Source organism: Asterias rubens, chromosome 10, assembly GCF_902459465.1.
Source record: "Asterias rubens chromosome 10, eAstRub1.3, whole genome shotgun sequence".
Classification (NCBI taxonomy): domain Eukaryota; kingdom Metazoa; phylum Echinodermata; class Asteroidea; order Forcipulatida; family Asteriidae; genus Asterias; species Asterias rubens.
Window position 1 is genome coordinate 3,903,362 of NC_047071.1, and position 22,325 is coordinate 3,925,686.

General features: G+C 40.0%; 1 protein-coding gene across 7 annotated transcripts in view; it reads left to right on the top strand.

Moving 5' to 3' along the window:
- The window catches only part of LOC117295265 (rho guanine nucleotide exchange factor 28-like), a 122,740-nt gene that overhangs the window by 68,470 nt on the left and 31,945 nt on the right, over positions 1-22,325 (top strand). For 4 of the 7 annotated variants that reach the window (XM_033777815.1, XM_033777816.1, XM_033777817.1 and 1 more), the window contains exons 13-21: positions 543-894; positions 1,349-1,492; positions 2,121-2,230; positions 4,498-4,571; positions 13,506-13,647; positions 14,471-14,507; positions 15,758-15,859; positions 18,395-18,451; positions 21,939-22,123. In XM_033777815.1, coding sequence (XP_033633706.1) covers positions 543-894; positions 1,349-1,492; positions 2,121-2,230; positions 4,498-4,571; positions 13,506-13,647; positions 14,471-14,507; positions 15,758-15,859; positions 18,395-18,451; positions 21,939-22,123 — 1,203 coding nt within the window. The remainder of the gene's footprint in view (positions 1-542; positions 895-1,348; positions 1,493-2,120; positions 2,231-4,497; positions 4,572-13,505; positions 13,648-14,470; positions 14,508-15,757; positions 15,860-18,394; positions 18,452-21,938; positions 22,124-22,325) is intronic. The other 3 variants (XM_033777818.1, XM_033777819.1, XM_033777821.1) reach the window with 3 other exon arrangements.

The following is a 22,325-nucleotide window of genomic DNA, read 5'->3' on the forward strand; positions in this document are numbered from 1 at the left end:
AAAAACTCCACACTTTATTTTGAAAACATTCAACCTAGAAAATTTAACTAGCTTAAACGTTCTTAGACAAGTACACATATGTCCAGTTAGGATTTGCAACTTTGCATGGTGGAAGTGTATTATTAGGTAAGGTTAGCTGTAACACCATGTGAAACTTTCTTTCGAGTAGTGTTGGTTCTGAAAAAAAAAAATCGGTGTTTAATAACTCAAGGTTTCGATCAGTATGCTCTGATGGTCTTCAAGTATGCCTGGACAAATTTGTATTCTCAAGATTCAAGATGAAGTGATTTATCTTACATCTTCCGCCTTCGAGAAAGACTCTGCTTGGCTCAAAACATCAGCAGCCGATTTCAACTAAGTCCACTTTCGCAACGTTTATGGTTGCTCCATAAATGTGCGCAAGTGGACTTACGCAGTTGCGTTAAGTTTCGTGAAATCGGCTGCAGGCCATTAACTATTTGTTTGCAATTATTCCATAGGTCCTTGTGGCGGGTAAGTAGTTTGCAATAGCTAATTCTATTTCCTCATCTTTTTCCCTACAGACATTCCAATGAGGGGTCGAGCAGCAACCAACTACCACCAAAGCAGCGTTGAGGAGGAGGATGAGTCGACAGAGCCCGATCTGAGCATCCTCTCACCAGACCCCCTCCTCCTTGAGGAAGAAGACACATCCTTCCCCGAGGCAGACATCACCGATGCTCCATTTCCCACGGAGAACTCCGTCTCGACGGAACCCTTTGCCGAAGATGACGTCTCGTTTCCAGAGGAGCCTATTTTTGAGGAGTCGAACAAAGCCGTGAGAATTCTCGTTGATGATGTGAGTGCAGAGGTCAATAGGTCAGAGGGCGTGACCCCATCTGGTCTAACGGCTACATCAAGGCAAGAGCAAAGCAGGTAAAGATATTTAGTGCTTCTGAACCCCGTTATATTCCCCCCCCCCCACAAATATGATTAATGGTATAGAACAATTTTGCTGAGTAGAAACAGGTAACCAACCAAAATATAACAATATTCACGAGGTTCCGAGCGGTGCAATTATTTTTCCTAGCTAATGATATATTTGATAGATGTAAGAATAGACCCTACCCATGAAATATGCTAATTTCATTCATGCACATTCGTGTACTAAGCAGACGCACAAGCGCGTCTTTATCTCGCATTAATTAGCCGCGTATAAAACAGCGCGATGTTCTCTCATCTTGACAACCTAAATGTACAATTTACATATCTCATGGGAAGGGTCAATTACTTTGGAGATTAAACAGCAGTATTTTTACAATAATAACAGCTTATTAATAAAAAATTGGTTCTTAATGCTTTTGCTGTTCCACCTCTTCTCCTTTTGCAGTTCACCGAGCGATTCTGTGAACAGTCTCCAGGAGCCAGGGCATCTGTCTAGAGGTCGTCGAAACAGCTGGGGTCCAGATCCAACAGATGAGGTTATAAGTCCGACTGAAGATGTATCATTGCCTCTTAGCTTATCGGCAAGAAGGTGAGCATTAAATCTTCCCGAACCTCCAAGCTTGTGGTTTATTTTTTCATTTTGTGATTTAGAGTTGATCAAAGAAAAAAGAAGTTTATTTCCTGTGATTGTAAATAATCCTTTTCTCTTAGCATGACAACAATAAATTTCATCTCTGAGCCAGCCTGCTCTCAGCATCTGCCTTTGATGTTGATGATAAAAATGGCAACAGAAGGGCGGAACAATGATTTCAGTCTTGCGACGTAAATTATAGATCATGTAACCCCCAACTTTTCCCGTCAGGCAAGATACTGCATTTGTCATAAAGAAGATTAAGACGAAATTTGTGTAATTTCCACATAAACCAAATCTTTTTCAGAGAAATTTTGTTTATGGGTAGATTATTTTATTTGTTAATTAGAAAAGAAAAACAAATATTAAACAGAATTTTCATTTAACGTCTTTAATGCCCTCATGATCATTGTGGATTAATTCTGATTAATGACCTTACACTCGCTAAGCCGACGATATGTTTAGGTAAATCCTTGTACTTATCACATGTAATTTGGCCCTCTGGCCGTCCACGGATTGCAAAACCAAATTCAAAATGCAACCGCTAGTTCTTAAAACCCCTCCACCTGGCTTTGATTTCTTGCAGTAAGAGCATGGGTAATCTGGATAGAGGAAGCGAGCAGGAGTTCCACGACGCTAAGGAATTGTTAACCCCGAAGACATCCCGAAGCTATTTAGAGGGCTCACCAGACAGAGGTATGTTTGACGATAGTGTTTCATGGGCCTGCTTTCATGGTGCCTTTAATATCAGTGCATTTCAGAAAGACTTCTTAATGCTGTTTACATAAGTGCCCTGGTCATTGGGCTTTCCATAAAGCAGTGTAATTTATAAAATAAAAAAAAATTATTATTATTATTATTATTATTATTATTATTTTTTTTAATTTTTTTTATTTAATATAATGTAATATAATTGAGCCATTCATTCTTTAAGAAAGCGACAAGTTTTTTGGTGTTCATAGATGGAAATTTGCATCAGAATAAAGAATATTCATTTTTGGTTTTACCCTTATACATCGATGTGTGTTAGCACTATATACTTAGTACTTACCCAAGCTGTGTGAAAACAAATCACTGGCATATCACTTGGGTGGGATTCGAACCCATGACCTTTGAAATTATAGAGTACACATGTAGTGTCTTACCAACTAGACCAATGAGATGGCCCGGTAGAGGCGATATTTCAGCAGCAGGAGTTGCAAGGATTTTAATAGATCGAAATGTGCATCGTGGGTAAAGAGTATTAAGTTTGGGTTTACCAACATACATCGGTGTGTGTATACTCAGTACTTTCCCAAACTCTAATAAAAAAATAAGTTTCAACTCGTAGCTACTGGGTTTTTTTCCTTCTTTTTCTTTGGGCTTCTGTTTCCCGTGGAAGTGTGTCCCTAAACGGCGACTGGCCTCATTCTGTAATTCCACATCTAAATTAATTCCTTCCTTGCAAGAGCTCAACGCTAATCGCATTGAGTGATGTCATGGAGGCTTCCTCTAATATTTAAAGAGTTCCCCTTCTGGGAAGGTTTCCAAAAAAGTTATCATATGTGAAGAAACAACAAAAAAACAAAAAGTGGATTGGAGTAAAAATTATTACTATAAAAACCAATTATACATCCTACCTTTAAGCTAATTAAAAAAAAAAAAAAAAAAAAAAAAAAAAAAAGTTATCATACACGTAGGTGCTGCACGTAGGTGTTTAGCCTACATGTAGTTTGGTGTGAACTTGCATGTGAAGAAACAACAAAAAAACAAAAAGTGGATTGGAGTAAAAATTATTACTATAAAAACCAATTATACATCCTACCTTTAAGCTAATTAAAAAAAATAAAAATAAAAATAAGACTGAAAAAGAGAATTGAGTCGAAGTACCTCAATAGTTTTAATTTTTCACTTTCCTCTCTGGGAGGGTAGCCCTTTCCTAAAAAGCCCCCCTCCCTCTTGTCTTAACCTTCTCAGTCGTGCCACCGTGTACACCTTGCGCTGGCTCATGTCAAACACAGTTTAAGGAGGGAAGCAGTTTTACCTTGAAGGAACAGGTACAAACCCAGAGGAGAAGGAACAGGAAGTGTTTCTCTGAGATTAGCTTTATTCTGCGATTATACGTCTTATCAAAGTATTAATTTGGCATTTCCAGGTTGGACAAATAAGGTCACCCGAAACCCATTGCATAAGACCTGGTTTGATTATCCTGTAAATTCTTCTTTAGGTTTTTACTTTCATTAAAATCAGTTTGTAATTTTGGTCTAAGTGTATACTCGAGGGCCCAGTTTCAAAGAAAATTTTGCTTAACATTGTCTGCTAAGCAACAATAACTAAAAATTCTCTGCTTACTAGTGAAATACACTCAACGTATAAGTGCCGAATTCCTTGCTTCCGAAAGCAGTGATTCTTTGCTTACACGTCAGCAGATCCATGACATTGGGCCCTGTTATTCTGTTAAAAACTTTGCCTGCTTTATACCCATCCCCTACAGTGTTATGATATTCACTGAGACTCATCAGCCAGTCAGTGGAACAATGTGTGATGAAAGAGTGTATGACTAATCAAAACTTCCTGACGTAAAAAATCCATTAAAACAAACTCCGTCCCCGGCTCATCAGATCCTTCCCTTGCAATATCTGCCCTACTTTTAAATATTGGATGTCAAATTCATTCCAGAAAGCAATTAACATTTAGGTATATATTTTTGTAAAAATGTATGCTCAGGGAGAGAACAAGTCATTGACATTTACAATCCACTTAAACTGACGATGTGAATTCCCCGAGGAGTCACTTTCCACATTACCTCCTTCCCCACCAAGTGTCATGGTGTACTATGAAGGTGTTGACATCCACATAAACAATTTCTTTGTATGGTAAGATGACATCTAGTATGTGGCAGTTAGATTTTTATTGTAATTGTAATTCTCTCCTGTGTTCATACTTTCTTACGAATCATGCATTTTTTTTTTCCCCCCCCCCAGGTCCGAGTGCCACGTCATCGCCCATCGACGGCCGAGGTGCAGCAGTGCGCCAGAGCTCACCTGACGTCATCTCAGTAAGTGTCAATTGATGTATATCAGTGACTTCATGACTTGTAGATTTCCGTGGTAAACAATGACCCAGCACCGACCGACTCAGACAGAAATCCCAGCGGAGACTCTGTGCTGGCAATTGAAACTTTAATTTTAAATGGCAATCTTTGGGCAAAACAAAATGATGGTGCATTTTTTAGTTTTGTCTTGTGTCGCCTAGATTAGTCCTTGCAAAGGTACGGAAGTAGAATTGTACAATGTAGTTCTGAGAATCATGAGTAGGTTTTGAATACCCATTCCTCCCTTTTTGATCCTTTACCTTGTTCCCTTTACACATTGAGCTCTTGTGTTTCTCAGGTGTCATCATTTTTCTTGGAACAAGATAACTCTATAAGCAAACGCAAACAAATTGTTAGACTAGACTTGTAAGTTTTGGCAAAGATGCAGCAATCCGAAAGCCAAGACAGCTGCAGAAGTAAAGACTTCTTATTGCAACAACAAAAGTAATCATAGCTTTTCCTGGAATAATATTATCTAACAAGCAAACGTAACAATAGTGTTGTAAATTTTTTGCAAATATGCATTACTTATTAAGGTTTTCACCAACTGCTCCTTTGTGAGTTTTGGCGAAGATGCATTAGTCCTAAAGGTTTGTGAGTTCTGGAAAGTTGTACCCTCTCCCTTTGACAGTAGTTACAAAGGTTTTTGAGCTACCGTTCATTTGTGAGTTATGGGTAGATGTGCCCTTGCCCATTATGTGCACAATCCAAAAGCCAAGACAGCCGTAAAAGTACAGACTTCTTATTCTGCAGACATCTGATTGTACCAGCTGGATCCGTCGGATGCAACCTGTAGCATGAGGCAATGCATTTATAGAAAGTAGACTTGCTCATGTCCTTGCCTTAGTTAAAATTCGGATCTTTAACCTTTTGCATGACTGGATGGATTGCTCTTATGGGAAACGAGGCTGGTGCGCCCTGCAGCCCCTGAAGTACCTGTGTTTCAGTGCCCATCCTAGGTGACAAGGCAATTACATTGTATGTGTTTATCTTCTAGGATTAGTTGGAGTTTAGGGAAGACCAAAAAGGTAAAATGTCTCGTTTCTACATCTGTAATTGTGGGAGGTATGTGGAAGTCTTTGTGGTTAGCCAATTCCCAACAGCAACTTGGCAGAGAAAGTGTGTGGACTCAGTCAAGTCTATGAACACTTTGGCATGAGCCAGTGCGGTCCGTTCCAGTCAATTATGACTGAGACCCAGAAAGTCTTACAGGTAGTAATAGATGGCGAATGATTCACTGTTTCTATTCGGACCCCCCCCCCCACCCCTGATCTCGCGACCACCACGATCCATGTCTGAGCATCTTAACATGGCAAAGCTTCCCCCTAGTCACTTCTCAGTGTCTGATTCCTGTGTAATGTGTCACTACGTTCACCCAGTGTAAAGGAGCCAGTGTAAAAGTCGATAGTCTGTTGTTGTGACGGGGTGACGCAAACTCGCCAGTAAACTCTGTCTCAAGGTATTTCTCACAAAATCTAAGATTGGACCAACTTGGAAGACATTGTTTGGGCATCACTGACAACCACTGGAAACTTCTAGAACTATTGCCTTCAAGTGTTGAGTTGAAAGAGGATATGTTATGTTTTACGTGTGGCACGCAGATGTTGAGCCGTGATTCCGAAACCGTCGTGGCTTTCTTAGTGTCCACCATCTACTCCTTGCACTCTTGCAGTGTCAGCAGCGGCTTAAGACGTATGCACAAACAGGACTGTATCTAGGGTTTATATCTGGAGACCGCGTTTCTCCTTTGAATGTTAAAGTACTTCCTCCAGTGGTCTGGCCTGTTTATAAATAGAGTCAGATTGGCGATGTTGAATGCACGGAGTCGTTGATTCAGTTGGGAGAGCTCAAAGTTGGCCATTTTACTTCTGGCTACCCTAATGGATATATTGGATTATATTTTGTCTTGCTATGGACGTCTTCTCTCATTGATGTTCAGGTAAGTAATTATAAGGAGTTGAATCTGTGAAGTCTTAGTCACCTGTTACTCAGATCTTAGTTAATCAATTTAATAAAGGGGCTCCAAAATCTAATTCAGTTTGTGATGCTCACACTGGCCTGTATTATGCCTCTCTTAATATTTATGCATGTGGTGGCGGGCTTGCGCCTATAGCCTCATTTTGGGTAAGAATTATGACATCATGCATGAATATTAAGAGAGGTATATATACTTTTCTTTTTTAAATGGGCAACGGCATCTAGGCATGTTCTCCTTTGTACAGGGCACCCTTTAAGGAATTTGTAACTTTCTACAGCATTTCAAGGGCACCAAGGCAATGACCTGGGGGCATAGAGGCAATCGCCTTAGTTGCCTTCGTGAAGTATCAGGCCTGCCCTCAATTATCACTGGATGGAGTCATCTTAGGATAAATTGTCAAATGTCATTTGATCCAAAACTCTTTCGTAGCGAAATAGTAACAAGGCGTCATTGAACATAAAAAAAAATTGGTCGGTACAATCCAAAGAGGAATTTTGTTGTACTAGTAAAAAAGTCAAATCCAATGTCATGTGATTGAATACCATCAACATTCAGGAATTACAACATTTTTCTATGCAAAGACCATATATTTGAAATGTGACGCCATCAAACATTTTGGGATGTTGATAAAATTGCGCTTAAAGGGTATCTAAATGGCACACAGTGACATTTTACACTGATTTAACGTGAGGTTTAAGACTTGTAATTGTTCACATGTTTTAAGCAGTATCCTCTGCTCGTCTTCATTTCTTCTAAAGTAGAGTCTGCTGATTGAAAACAGTCCTACTCAGAACCAACACTTTTTCCTTGTCTGTGGAACCTGATTACAACCTGCAAGCACTGCGCTGTCCATAAAGGAAGTCTGGGAACTTAACATAAACACTGTCTTGCATTTATATAACTTTGACCTTTACAAGTCTTTTTGTGGTGGAGATTTTGAATATAGATTACAGACAAGTCGGGTTGTTCTTAATTGCATCAAGACTGCTACTGTCCATATGTTTAAAGCCCGGTTCGTACTTCCTGCAAATGGAAAATGCGATGCGAATTTGATGTGAAGTTGGCGTCACAACTATGTTTTCGCTGTGATACTTGCAAGAGAGTAGAGCACGACTCAACTGCTGCGAATTGTTTGTTGTTAATTTGTGACGTCAGCATTTGTATTGCATTCGCATTTTGCATTCGCAGGAAGTATGAATCTGGCTCATACCTCTGCAGTTGGAGTTATTTTTGGAGCTTTGCATGGTGTGGATCATAAAAAAAGACTGAGTAGTGAACTAACCATGTACAAAACTCTAGGGAGAAGTTATGGCTCTGAAAAGAACTGCTTTGATCAGTTTACTCTACTTCAGGAGATATGACGATGAGCAGAGTATACTGTTGGAAACGTCAAGACCTCAACGCTCCTTCTCAGGGGGACAACTTCGCCAAGAGAGTTTCATACATATTGTCACCCTTAAGGTTATTACTAACCATAGATGTTTTTCTGCATTGGTAACCTTTGTTAGGAGACTGCCTTACAAAAATCAGCTTTGTTGGCCAAGTTTTTACGTTCTTAAAGTGTTGACATTCTTTACCGTCATATATGGAACAGCAAATGGAACAACTGTGAAAAATATGTGACTCTGGAAGACTTAGACCTACAACCTTTGCATCAAGCCAAACGTTATCAAACAATTTAACTTCCATGGTGATAGTTTCTGTGTGTGTGTGTGACCCACTTCATGTACCACAACATACACACGTTTCTTGAGAGAGAGAGAGCAATAGTTGAGTTGTATGTTTTGCCAGTCACCATCTTCAACGCTGTTACTACAAACTTTAATGGAACAGGAAGACCTGTATTTCCTCTCATTAGTTAAGCCATGTGTTGAGTTGTAGGGCACGGTAGTTAAAGGCTGGAACATTGAACCGTTGGCACTTAGCCAAGGTATTGCACAGCGCTTGGGCTCTTCCAGTCTATGCACCATGTGTGTTGGTGCCGTCTTGTAATGATCCAGTCCTGGTTAGGGCAGGACTGCATAAAGCTTGCCCTGATGGGTCTCGGTCTAATAGCTGTTGATTGCTGATTAGTTTGCTTCATCGCCTCATGGTGTGTTGTAGGACATTAATTTAATCAGCAGAGCTGCAAACTCCCCTTGAAAGTTTCCAGGAAATAAACCAATCTGTCCATGTGTTCCGATGAGCAAGTTTGAACATATCCCTCATTATGGAAACACTTTGCATATTATGTGTAATGTACATTGTAAATGTAAATATCTCCCTCTAATATTAGACACAATTTCCCTGATTGCAAGATGCAAATGTTGGCATCTCTGAATCAATCCACCTGTAGTGTTTGCAGACGGGGATTGGATTTTCAGGACTTTTTGAGGACTGGTGGAATTGGGGACTTAGTGAACTCACTTGATCTTTGTCCTTACCTGCAAGGCCTCTAGGCAATATATCCAAACGTATGTAAAGCATACATACATTTAGCACACATTTTTTTCTATGAGACCCAACAAAACTTCCAATGCTAGCTTTGAAAGTCTGTTTGAGCACCTGTCTTAATGTAAGTTTCGCAGGCCATTTTGAAATGACGTGTTTAATAAAAATAAAAATAAAACAGCATTGGTTTGAATGACCTTAACTTTTATCCTAGGACTATTCCCCAACACTACCCAGCTCAACAAGGGTGGCCTACCCTCCCTAACCACTAACCAGAAGTTAAGCATACATGTATACATTTAGCACCAACATTTTCTTAAGGAACCCAACCTAACTTCCAATACTAGCAAGTGTGTTTGAACTCCTATCTAAATGTACGTTTCGCAGGACATTTTTATATGATGTATATAATGAACACTAGCATTGGTTTGACTGACCGCAACTTTTATTCCAGGACTATTCCAAAAGACTATTCAGCACAATAACGGTTGCCCTACCCTCCCCCCCCCCCTCCTCGATGGAAGCTAAGGATAAGGCTCTAGACATCCTGAATTACTTTGCCTCTCGGCCACACTAACTTCCTAAATAGATTTCAACCTCCCCGAGTTTGAGAGACTTTCCTCGGTTCAAATCCTGACTTGGCTGAATTTTGATCTTCAGCGAGTTTGACGTGAGAGGCTCTGTGTTTTCTTTGTCCGTGGAGTCTCAGTTTTATCCCCATTCATAGTTTTTTCATGCAATGTAGGGATTATTATTTTTTTTGATTTAATGCTTGGTTTTTGACTCTTTGTTGTATTCTACGCCTAAATGATGTCTAAATCATATACAAACGTCAAAACAAACATTGTAAGCAGATATGGGATTTCTCAGGAATTGTCTGATTTCAGGATTTTCTTACAAAACTTTTTTGAGACTTCAAATATTCTTGATAAAAGGATAAGTCAGGATAAGTTTTGCAAAGTTGTGTCCTAAATTGTAGTTTTGTATTTATGGGGATGCACAACAGTGTCTGTACATTTCCTGGGAGGTTCTTGGGTCTAGACTAAGGGGGAACCCAGACATGCAAAAAAGATTATTTGGAATTTTCTCATTCATCAAATCTCATCCCTGAAAGAGAATAACAGGTAGTTCCGATAGACGCCATTTTGATGGGTTGCTTGGGTTAAGACTTTGAGCTGTGTCAAGCATTTTAATATAGCTGCATGTACTTATACACGTAGTTCACTAACCAAACATGAAATGAATTGAACAAAATCTTCCACTTGCGCATAACGTATAGATGTACATTGACAAAATGACTATGATTCCTCATGAAGATGTCCTCTGACACAGCGTGATATCAAACGGGAACAATCTAAAGAAAGGTCACTTTCACCCGTTGGAATTATTTGGGCGTTGTGGGGCAGTCTACTATTGTTTTTGTAACTCGACTTCCTACTCTTTCAAAGCGACACAGAAATGGGAGATGTATTTTAGTACAGCCATATTTGTTTGCGTTAGGCGTTGTCAGAGGTTGACCAGGTTACCCCTTTCTCCTATGAAAGGTCAACAGTTCGTTCGTTGGACTTGAATAGTTGCGACAAGAAATTGTAGGCCCACCCATCTAGGTGTAATCTGAGGTCAAGTTGTGAGGAGATTCGTTTGATTGTCTGTTCATTAATAATGAAAAGAGGGTTTACGGCAGGTGGGAGGAGGGTGGGGACTCGGACTAATTCAGTAGACTTTCTTCTGTTGCTGCCATCTCTGTATCTTGTGTACTTAGCGTGGAACCAAATGCGAAGAAGGAATGCTCCCAAGTGTACTTTGGCATTTTCTCGAATTTAGGGAGAATAAGGACCTCTTTCAACATGCAATCAGCAGTGGTTTTCACCAAACACGACCTTATTTAGGATTAATCTTAGAACTTAGGACAAGTTAAGTTCCCTACCATAGACGTGTGTACGCATTGAAACCATCCTAAGTTAGGGCGAGTTACTCGTCATTTCGTGAAATCCACTACCGACAATGTTGGATGCAACTGCATGGAACCAAACCTGTATAAAGAATTAACAGCTACAGTGTGGCCTTCTCTGTTTGTGTGAGAATAAGCATTTTCTTCTTCACGCAACCAGACAATGTTGGCAGAGAGATCAAGGCCAAAAGACACTGATCCTACCTCCATGTAAGTACAGAGACATACATGTAGATACTGCAGAGCCTTGTCAAGCCTCAGACCAGCCACCCCACCATGACTATACGACACCTCCTAACCCTGCGGCACACCCAGTCAAAGTTGTTCAACTTCAACCGTTACGCCCCTGCCAACTCTCACATATAACTTTTTTTTTAATTTTTGTTATAAAGACCGAGGAAAGTTGCACGAGTAAATATCACAGAACCGGGGAACAGTGATATGAATGCTTCTTTACCATCTTGGGAGTCCATGGTTAAGCGTGACAACATGAAAAAAAACCCAAAAAACATGGTATAAGAACAAGGAAGAAAGTACACCTGTTAAGTCTCTGTCCAGATTTGCGACAGCTTCTCAAGAGGCAGCTGTACCCTCTTGTCTCATTATTCAGGCTGGCGGCTGAGGCAGCGAGGTAGTGTAGCTGACAGTGAGTGGATTCTTCAAAGTCATGGTTACTTGTTGGATTTGACCATCAGACACTTCGCATTAATGCACAAGCGTTGTGCATACACTTATTCCTTTCCTGACCATAGGCGACTTTAGCTGACTGCACTCATACCCTTTCTTCCTTACCATTGGCAACTTAAGTCGACAAAGCTCCAACACAAAATGCACTCAAGCCTAAGCACCACAAAGACCATTGTAATCAAGCTAAAGTTTTGTCCGTTTTAGTTTTGTCACTCTCCATACACAAGCTTATGTGATTAGAAAGAGAAAGATCGGACATACACAATCAGGATCAACATAAGTAAGGTTGCTTTTATGGATTTTTTTTTAAAGTTGGAGTTGAAAAATTCAAAATGCCAAAACGCCTTTGGAGCGCATTACAGATTGTGTTGAGTTTACAGATAACACTGAGGAAACAAAGACCACGAACTTGGACATTTATTGGCTGATCTCCATCGATTTTCAGTTTCAAAAAGGAAATTTAACAACTAAACATTTTTTGTAATCTTGATAATAGAGTTTGTAAAAATGACGTTTGAATGAAAGCTTTCTGTTGTATAAGAATGTGTGCTTCAGGTTTGAGTGCAGATCAAACAATCCATGCACCAGATCTTGTAAATGTCTAAACAGTTCGGTAACGAGAGGGCTCATCCATTGCCTTGTAGATACAAAATTCCCCCCATTGGTTGATTCCTTTGACCCTGGTGAAGTTATTCGTTATGGCCATCAAATTTGAAACAAGTGAACGTAATATTAAGAGACCGGAGTGTAGTTATCGAGCTGTTACTATACCTGATTGACGACGGCCTACACTTTAAACGAGAGTTGTCCCAAGGTGCCACTACAATATCTCCCTGATTAGAAATGCAGATTGTTTATTCCCACAGGCATTGGGGAGATGAGAGTATCGCATTTGCGTTTTAAATTCCTACCTTCAAAAGAGTTTGTTTCGCTTGGCTGGGACTGCAGACCAAACTGCAGCTAATTAGTAGTCTTGGGTATATCGATCTCCAGTTTCAACAAATATAGATTGCGCATGAGATACTTAGTTGGGCCCCCATGATATCCATTCCCCCTTCTTGATGCTATGATGAGAAGAGGGGGGGGGGGGAAGACTAAGAACTGCCAGTGGCTCTGTATTCATGACACCAACTCTACTTTGATACATCAACAACAAACGTCTCACATGTGGAATGACAATATTATTAGATGGTACACGCAGCTATTGATGCAGTCCTGGTGTAAATGATGGTCGGTGCCCTGTCCGCACCTTTGGGGTTTAGGATTGATGGAGAAGTGATTTTTTTTATAATGTATATAGAAACAGACTCGTGAAAAATGGATGAAGGAAAAATATGGCTATGTTGAAGCAGAGATTGTTAATACAATAGTACTATGATTGTTTTATCGGTTGAATATTGTGTTAATTGATTGATCATTGTATTCATTTTTTCTTTCTTTTTTTTTGGTTGATTATTGTAGCGATTGATTATTGGATTGATTGATTTTTGTATTAATTAATTATTTTACCATTGATTATTGTATCAATTGTTATTGTATTACAAATCATTTGATCAAATTCTTGAATATTACCCACACTGCCCAGCTCCACCCTGCCCAGCCCTCTGCCCAACCTTAATTCTTTGAATTAACCTTTAGTTTTGCCTGCAACAGTCGTGGGTTCGAATCCCCCCGAGTAATATACAGATGATTTTTTTTTCTTGAGTATAAAGTGTTACCAAACATCTGTGTTACAGTAAAACCCAAATTAAAAACATCTATTCTTTATCCCTGATGCAAATTTCCATCTATAAAAACATTAATAATAATAGCGTAAACTAAAAACAAATCTTTTGATTTTTCTCTCTACTAGGATGATGCAACGGACTTAAACACCAACGAGGTTGACGTGACAACCATCCTGCCTCCAGATAATGCTACATCCCTCCCAACGAGGGCCGAAATCGAAGCAGTACCCCTCCGCAAAAAGAACCAAGATACTCAGAAACAATCCGGTACGTAATCAACTGACTTTAGCATGGGGGTTAAGGGGATCCTATTCACACTGCCCAGATCCATCTCAAGGGTACCCTCCAGGGGATGATAAGAAAGCCTTGTGTGAACCGGATAATTTATCCAGATCCGACTCAGGGGTTCTTCGCAAGTAGCCGTCCCGGCCCGGATTCATGAGATGTTAAAATGAAACCCCAAAATGTTTCGCCTCTGATTGGTTTGCCTGCCCGGCATCCGGGGTATGGGGGTTGACCGTGCGTGACCCACTCCATCAAATTCAAGGATTAACCAGAGGATTATGAAGGATTTGATGATTGGTAGGGGTAATTAACTAAGGATTAACCGAGGATAATCAGATGGGCTTAGGTAAGACGGCTTGTATGTGATTCATGGTGCTTTGGAGGTGAGGAGAGCTGAGATTTAAGTGTGAATAATAACAGTCTTTTTCTCAAAGACTCGTAGATAAAATTTTATCAAAGATAAAGAGGATTTTTTGAGTTAATTGGTTTCTATTTCTCGTTGAATCAGCGGTCAAAAAAATCTGAAAATTTCAGATTTTTTTTAAAGACATGATCATGTTAGTCAAAACATGCATCTGCGGTACTGCTTACCGCGAAATCCTGCACCAAATTTGTGTTTCACACATCTCTACCTTTCAAAGGTTTCAAATCCTACTCTAGTACATGGTGTTACTGCAAACCTTACTATATTGCATCTCCACCATGCAAAGAGTGCAAGTCCTACCTCAATCTAATAAATAATAATAATAATAAGAAAAAAACTTACATTGATATTTACTCTATTACTCCTTGACTGTCATCACAGGTCGCCGGAAGGTCAACTCACTTTTCGCCCCCTCAAGGTAATTATAACACATTTCCTTATTTTGCACGTAGCCTTTGACCTTTAACCTCTTCAGTTACAAGACAGGTCATTATCAAGAGCCATGTGAAACTTCATTACTTAGTAATCAGCCGTGTCCGAAGCGGTAACTTCGGCTACATCTACGGCTTGATCACGCGCGCCTGCCTATTCTTCAACACTGGCATACTAGATGCGCTGATCTAGCCGTAGCTCTAGCCGAAGGCGCCGTTTTGGACACAGCCATGTACTTGCGGACAAAAAGATTGGTGATTTGAGGTAGTTATGTGGTTATGGGTATGAAGTAAAAGTTGCACTGTTAGTTTAGGTTGAACATGATAAAAATGATAATGGTAATAATAATAAAAACAATAGAACATTTGTATTGACTTCTGGATTTGGACGGCTAGCCTTCCGGCCATTTTCCCATCCATTCAAATCAGAGAAATCAGAACACAGTAAACAAAGTGTTTTTGTAAACTTGTTTACAAACAATAATTGATGATTCAACAAAGTTGGACGAGTGTGGATATACTTTTAATGAGATAGTCTTGACAAATTGTACAAGATTAAAAAATAAACAAATTGCTTTTTAACTATTTAATGTACATGTCCATGATAAGCTTTCATTGGCTGAGATGCCCCATCATTAATCGAAGCCCAACCTCCACCTACTGTTAAATATCAAACCTAAATGTCATTAACGCCTACCCAGTGAAAAACCCAAATAGATCTAGAACGTCAGATGCTTTGCGTAGTATGGAGGGTTCAGGAAAACCTTGACATAGTGTTACAAAGGTTTGGTTATAGACCTTATGCACATGACGTCATTTCAGTAGGGCGCCCTCACCTAGAGGTCAAAAGGAGGTTGTTCATTGGCCAATACTGTGCGCCGCGCGTACAAATCCGTGCGTCTTGATTGTTTCGTCACCGTTTTTCCTCTAAGATGGCGGCTGGATGACGTCAATGCATAAGGTCTATTGGAAGGTACTAATGTACTCTAAATGAATCTCAAGTTTAATACCAAATGCGAGAAGTACACATGTTTTTCTAGTTGTGATTTGGCTTAGAGAAATATTTATAATGTAAAGGAAACTTAAAAGATGTGTTCTTGATTTTTTAAGGATTTTGTTAAAGAGTTTGACCTTTCTGGTGAACAAAACTATACATAACTGCATTAAATGATGGTAGACGGTAGGGAGATTACACATGGCTTGAATCAAAAAGGGCCAATCCGATTGGAATTTTCAGGACTATTGAGCTGCGAACGGATGGCTCTTCCAATGAGTGTAGCATGGGAGACGAGCCGCTCACACCCCCATTGCCCAACAGTGCACCGCCCGTCGTCACGCTGTAAGACCACCCTCTAGTATTATCCTGTCGCGTGCTGTGCTTTAGCTAACATCAATGCCTTAGCTTCCAATACACCCCCCTACCCCCCTTTCCCTACCTCGTTCTCAGCGACGTCAAGTTTTGTTTACTGTGCCCCGTCAGTTTTCAAAGACAAATCTACTGTGTTTGTACTTTGAAGCCCTGTTTGTTATGCTACTGTCGGTTCTCTATCACTTTGTCTTCGAGTATCTTTCTCAATGCATGCCTGACTGTTTCAGGGTTGCCTTTTCATTGTCTCTTGGTGCAAGGGGAAAGCTTGGGATACGTTCTTCAATATTCCGTCATTATTCTTTTTAGATTTGCTTTCCCGGGTATCTGCAGAAGCTTTTTATTTTCTTGGCAATTAGCTAGAAATGGAAATTAATGGGAAAACAGCAGAGCTTTTTTTTCTTCTTCGCAAATCAAACAAAGTGCACTCAGCTGCAAAAAGTAATGTAAGATTTTAGATTGTTTTTTTTTTTGCTAAGCATTTTTCAAGTGGCGGCGAGAAGTCCAATGTATGAAGTATGTCTGGTATGTTTTTCCACACTGTTGGGGTTTCATGACTTGTTATAATGTAATGTTTTGACCATGTTTCCACCAGACTGCCCAGTGGTGTTGTCTTCTGATACCAAAGGTCATCTTCGGTTATGGCTACTGGCTTTGGCTACTGCTACTGACCATGGCTACTGGCTACCGGCTACTGGCTGATGTGGCTTATTCAGCGAACCAGCCATAGTCATAGCCGAAGCCGTTGATTTGGTCACAGCCTTAAGATTGATGAAATGACAGCCATTACAAACCCTTCATGAATTGATTGTAGTGTACATTTCATTTCCCTAGGGTTTAAATGTCCCCAGTATAAGTGTCAAGCTTGGTCCATACTTCCTGCAACTGCAAAGTGAATGGACCCTTCCCATGAAATATAATAATTACATTCACGCATGCGTACAGACCCTGTTGGTTGGCAAACGACATAGAGTTGTGCACTAAGCAGACGCGCAATCGCGTCTGCGTCACGCACCCATTAGCCGTGTACAAAATAGCGCGATGTTCCCTCGTTTTGCCAACCAAAACGTTAGTGCGCACGCGCTGCGTGCCATTGACATATTTCATGGGAAGGGTCTATTCTGATGTCACATGGCTGCTCTCACAGCGAATGTTTCACAGGAGTTGAACGAACTGCTGCAAATTTGTGACGTCAACATTCGTATTGCATTTGCAGGAAGTATGTACCAGGCTTTAGAAATAGGTTTTGTACCCTAGTGAAACTATCCTGCAGTGATTACATTTAGTTGTAGTTACAAATATTCAGTACTTGTACAACTTGTTGCCCTTGTCTGTTACCAACAAACTATATGTACTTAAGTTGGGTTGGGGGGGGGGGGCTTTCAGAAAGCCCATTTGACTGCATGTCCTGGCCATGTGTTAACATCATAGAGTGCTGACTACCAATGTATGTTTCGTTTGTTCGTTGTTTGAAAATTAACCACATGTGTAACCTAACCTCACAAGCCCTTCGCTATTTGCATGAACACAGTGTGTTAACCCCTTGCCTAACGGAGACACACAATATGCTAGCTTTAGGAGATGTTTTTCTGTGCCACTTGAGTTTTGCACGAACCACTCTGTAATTATTCTCCGTTTTGACCCGCCGTTAAGGTTAACAACATCAAGTCTAGGGTAGTGGGGACATTTTATGAATTGCAAAGTAAGGGGGTCAAAAACAAAGTCTACCTAATTAGCGTTTTCTCCTTGAAGGGATACTGGCGACTCTCCATTTTCGCCTGAGAGCGGTAAAAACTAAACATGCACATTACTAATGGTGATTTAAGTCTAAAACGTGCTCAAAGCTAACTGCTAACTGCTTGTGAAACTGAAGAAGAGAAAGAGTTCAATGGCTAGTTATTTGAAAAAATAAAAAATTAAAGAAAGTACATACACTATTGCTAAAAATTGTTCAAATCCTTCTAAAATATATATGAATTAAGGAGCAGTTTTAAATCAGTCGAGGTGAATGAAAAAATAGAAGAAAAAAAGAAAAGAAAAGAAACAAAAACACACCCCCAGATTTCTTAGGTAATTGCACAAAAAGGACCTTAGATGGAGTTTTTATCACCCACTGTAACACACATGGTGTTACCACAAACCAAATATATATGCAAATCATATAGTCACTTGTAACGGTTTGCTGGCTGCTAACTTTAATTGAATTTACAACTCATAGGGTATCTTTAAAGTCCACTTTTTAAATTATAAGTAAATTCCCCAAAGGTGAAGCGGTCTCATATCTTCAACCTAAAACCTTTCTTTGATCTCTATTCCTTGGTGTAAATTTTGAGTTTGATTTTATTTTTTTCCACTTCATCCCTCCCCACACCCCATCCCACTTTCTATTTTTTAAAAACACCCCCTGTCTGCACCGATGTTCCCTCACCCCTCCTCCTTCCTTTATTTTCTACTTTCCTACATCTTTTCTCTCTCTGTCTATTTCTCGTCTCTTTCTCCGCTTCCCAGTACTCTTACTCCGAGGACCCTGGACTCGATTCAGTCCGTTGTGGAGGTGGAGGATGAGTAAGTTTGTGATTTAGTTTCTCCAATCATTACCCAAGCCGCACCAAGCCGTCAGTCATCCGAAACCAAAACCCTGCTTCCACAAGTTCCTGTAGTACTTCTCTACCTTTGAACCTAACCCCATGCCAGGCCTGGAATTACACCCAGGCCACGGGGCCTCTGTTGCCCCTGGTCTTGGCCTTTGTGCCCCTTAGACTTTAGACTTTAAACCAATGGAATCGCCCTTGGCAAAATGAAAATGGCTTTGCCCTCTCTAAGATGAAATTCCAGGCTTGCTAAAGCGTCATTCCATTATGCTGGAACACATTTTCTGTAGAGCTTCAACCATACATGCTTTTCTGACCATAGAATGAACTAAGGTCAAGAAATAAAGTTTTAGAATTTTGAAAGAGGAGATCTAAAGTCAAATTGAATTTTTGAACAGAGACCGTATGACAGTGAATAACAGAACGTGTCTCTAACCTCACATACAAAACTCAATTTGACCTAAGAGCCCCTCTTTAAATAAAATTTATTTTAAAAAGTATTGGTATAAACCCCATTTTTGCAATACTTTTTGGTAAGTGCAATTTGCAAAAGCTCAATCTTAATCATGCCTCCTTTTTTAAAAGTGTTTTAGTCATACTTTTTGTAACGTACCATCTTGTAGCGAATAAACATAAACACATCGACTTGCTAACAGTTGTTTCTTGACCATCTTTACTCAACTCGGATAGGAATGCTATGCTCTTTCATTCACGTTTTTTGGTGATTGGTTTGTTGGGAAATCTAACCACGGACGATTTGATTTTTACATAATTCATTGGGTATGATGGAAATTTAATAAATTAAAATAATCATCACATATATCATTAACATCATCACGAACTATCGATCATATTCACCTGTTATCATCACCCATGAAAAATTGTTGCCGTGCTATTTTGGAAGTCTGAGTTTCTGTTGAGATGCATGAAATATGACTCTCAAAATGGCGTACAACAGACGGTGCTATGGGTCTGTGCACACCTGGGGTGCGTTTTGGCGCCGGTTAACAATAAATGTTTCAGTCCTTGGCCAGTGATTAATTAACCAATGGCCAATTGTAACCGAAAGATTTATTTGTAAGGACCGCGAAAAACGCACTCTTAAACTAAAGGCATCATTTCATATGGAACTCACTAATTAGGCCAGCAGTTAAAGATTAGCTATGTTTAAAAAGGGGTTTGTGTTTGGACAGATATTTTTGATGACAAAACAATTTTTACTTGAGATATTTTCATTGTAGACAATCTACAATGTTAGACCTTGTCCTTTCCCTGCTGACAATTGTGTGTTGTACAATTTCAACAGACAGGCTGTTTATATTCCCAACGTACCAGAACAAATGAATTATTGCCACAGAAATGCCTGAATTTGTTGCTTCCTTGCACTTCAACACTTTGTTAAGGCAATGGACACTATTGGTAATTGTCAAAGACCAATGTTCTCACTTGGTGTATCTCAACATATGCATAAAAACAACAAACCTGTGAAAATTTGAGCTCAATTGGTCGTCAAAGTTGTGAGATAATAATGAAAGAAAAAACACCCTTGTCACACAAAATTGTGTGTGTTTAGACGGTTGATTTCGAGACCTCATATTCTAAACTTGAGGTCTCAAAATCAAATTCGTGGAAACCTACTTCTTTCTCGAAAACTATGGCACTTCAGAGGGAGCCGTTTCTCGCAATGTTTTATACTATCAACCTCGCCCCATTACTCGTCACCAAGTAAGGTTTTATGCTAATAATTATTTTGAGTAATTACCATTAGTGTCCACTGGCTTTAAGGCAATCGCTGTTTGCTCCTCATTTATTATCCCATTTATTATCCATTTATTATCCTTGATTTTGCTATCGGAATGGGTTGGCCTTTATTCATAAGTAGAATATTAATTGATTCTGATATGGGTCCACTTTCACAGAGCTGCTTAAGCACAAAAGGCAACAAAATCATGCTTACCAGATTAAGGTCACCAACATAAATACCATATCACATGTATCATGTATGACTGGTACTCTTCTATAGCTGCTAGCCGAAAACCAGTAAGCAATTTTTTGTACCTAATTGGACCCAGTTCAGACCCTAGCTCTATTACATAACTCAATGAAAATGGTCACCCTCTTACATCCACAACCTCTATCCCGCAACCATCCTCATACATCACATCCCTGTGTCCCGTAGTGTCATTTAGCAACCCAGATAACCAACGCCATCCATCTGTGATTTAGAAAAGTGAAATTACAGAATTTTCCATCCTTGTCTTTCATGGTGTATTTTTGACGTATAATTATAGTTGTAATCTATCTTCAAAGGGGCTTTTAATGAAGCTCATGGTGATTTGAGTTAGATTCCTTTCATTTTTTTCTTTACTTAACCATCAATGCTGTCGTTGCTCCTCCTGTGATCATCATTAGTAAGCCCCGTTCACACTACCAAGTCCAATCCTTGGGAAAAACAACCCAAGGGAATTCGCTGGGAGTTAAACCCCCCATCACTGCCCCAATGTTCGTTTCACACTTGATGCGATTTTCCTTGAGAAAATGCACACTAATACACTGATCCCAATTAATTCAAATGTGAAAAGTTCAAATTCTCAGCAGTTTCCTTGGAAATTCATGTAGTGTGAAAGGGAGGTTAGACTTGCCCTAGTCAACCATTTAGACTTGCTCTAGTCAACCATTATTCTCGTAGTGAAGTGCCCAATTGTTTGACGATCTTGTGGTGTGTATTTACATGGTAGATAGATACAGTAGATGTATTTCTTTCCAAAGCCTGAGAGAAATGATCCTTTGTTAGGGGCGGATGGAAGAAGGGGAATACCCAAAAAGGACTTCAAGAACTGCTTGGAAATCCTTCACCCAAGGCAGTTTTGTTTGAGCGGGGGTTGTGACGGGTCAAATGTTTTTCAGTAGGACTTTATTTTAGTCTTCCTTTCAGTGTATCCAGAGGTTATAAAGTCAGATCTTACAATCAAAGAGTAGAATTTTGATTTTGCGATCCGGCGCTGTAGTTACTCACTATGTGCTTGATTTATCCTGCAGGGAGGAACAACTTCCACATGTGACATGCAGGCTTTATTGATTTATACAACTTTCAAGGAAAAAATGAAATTTATTAATTGATCTTACCCTGAGTCAACAAAACGCAACTCATTTACAGCTACAAATCATAGGTCCTTTTCGAAACCACTGGTTTGGCTTTAGATTTTGCTTCAGGCTCCATCCTCTCCATCTGAAGCTACGAGCGCTTAGGAAAATGTATGGGCAGTTGTCAAATTAACTGCGGGGCCAAGCTAGCCTGAGCCGAATCCAAAGCCAAAGGCATGGTTTCGAAACAGGCCATAGTCTCATACCCTCAAGAAAAACCCACCCTACCCACCTTCCCCCCCCCCCCCCACCCCCCCCCCCCCCTTCCAATCCAACCTGACATTGATCAAAGATTTCCGTTGTCCCTTTTTCCGCAGCTCCGACATCAGTCGTGATTCCGATCTTGACGATGCCCAGAAGGACTTGACGGCCAAGCAGCGTAAGGCACGTCTGTCATTGACAGAGTTCCTGAATGATCCAAGGAACTTCCAGGGGGACCCAGAGGCAGCGGCAGCCGCGTTGAAGGCAGAGCAGGAGGCATCACAATCACCAATCCACGCAAGTAGGTCACTCAATTATTCTCCAGGTTTATATACATTGTCACTTGACTTGAGCAGGTCTGGCATTTATCAGGATTTTATACAATACATGTTGCGCCCCCCCCCCCCCCCCCCAAAAAAAAAAAAAAAAAAAAAAAAGAAAAAGTAATGGCCTGATGTTTGAACCCTTACTGGCAGAGTTGGTCTCAAAGGCTAACTAGCAAC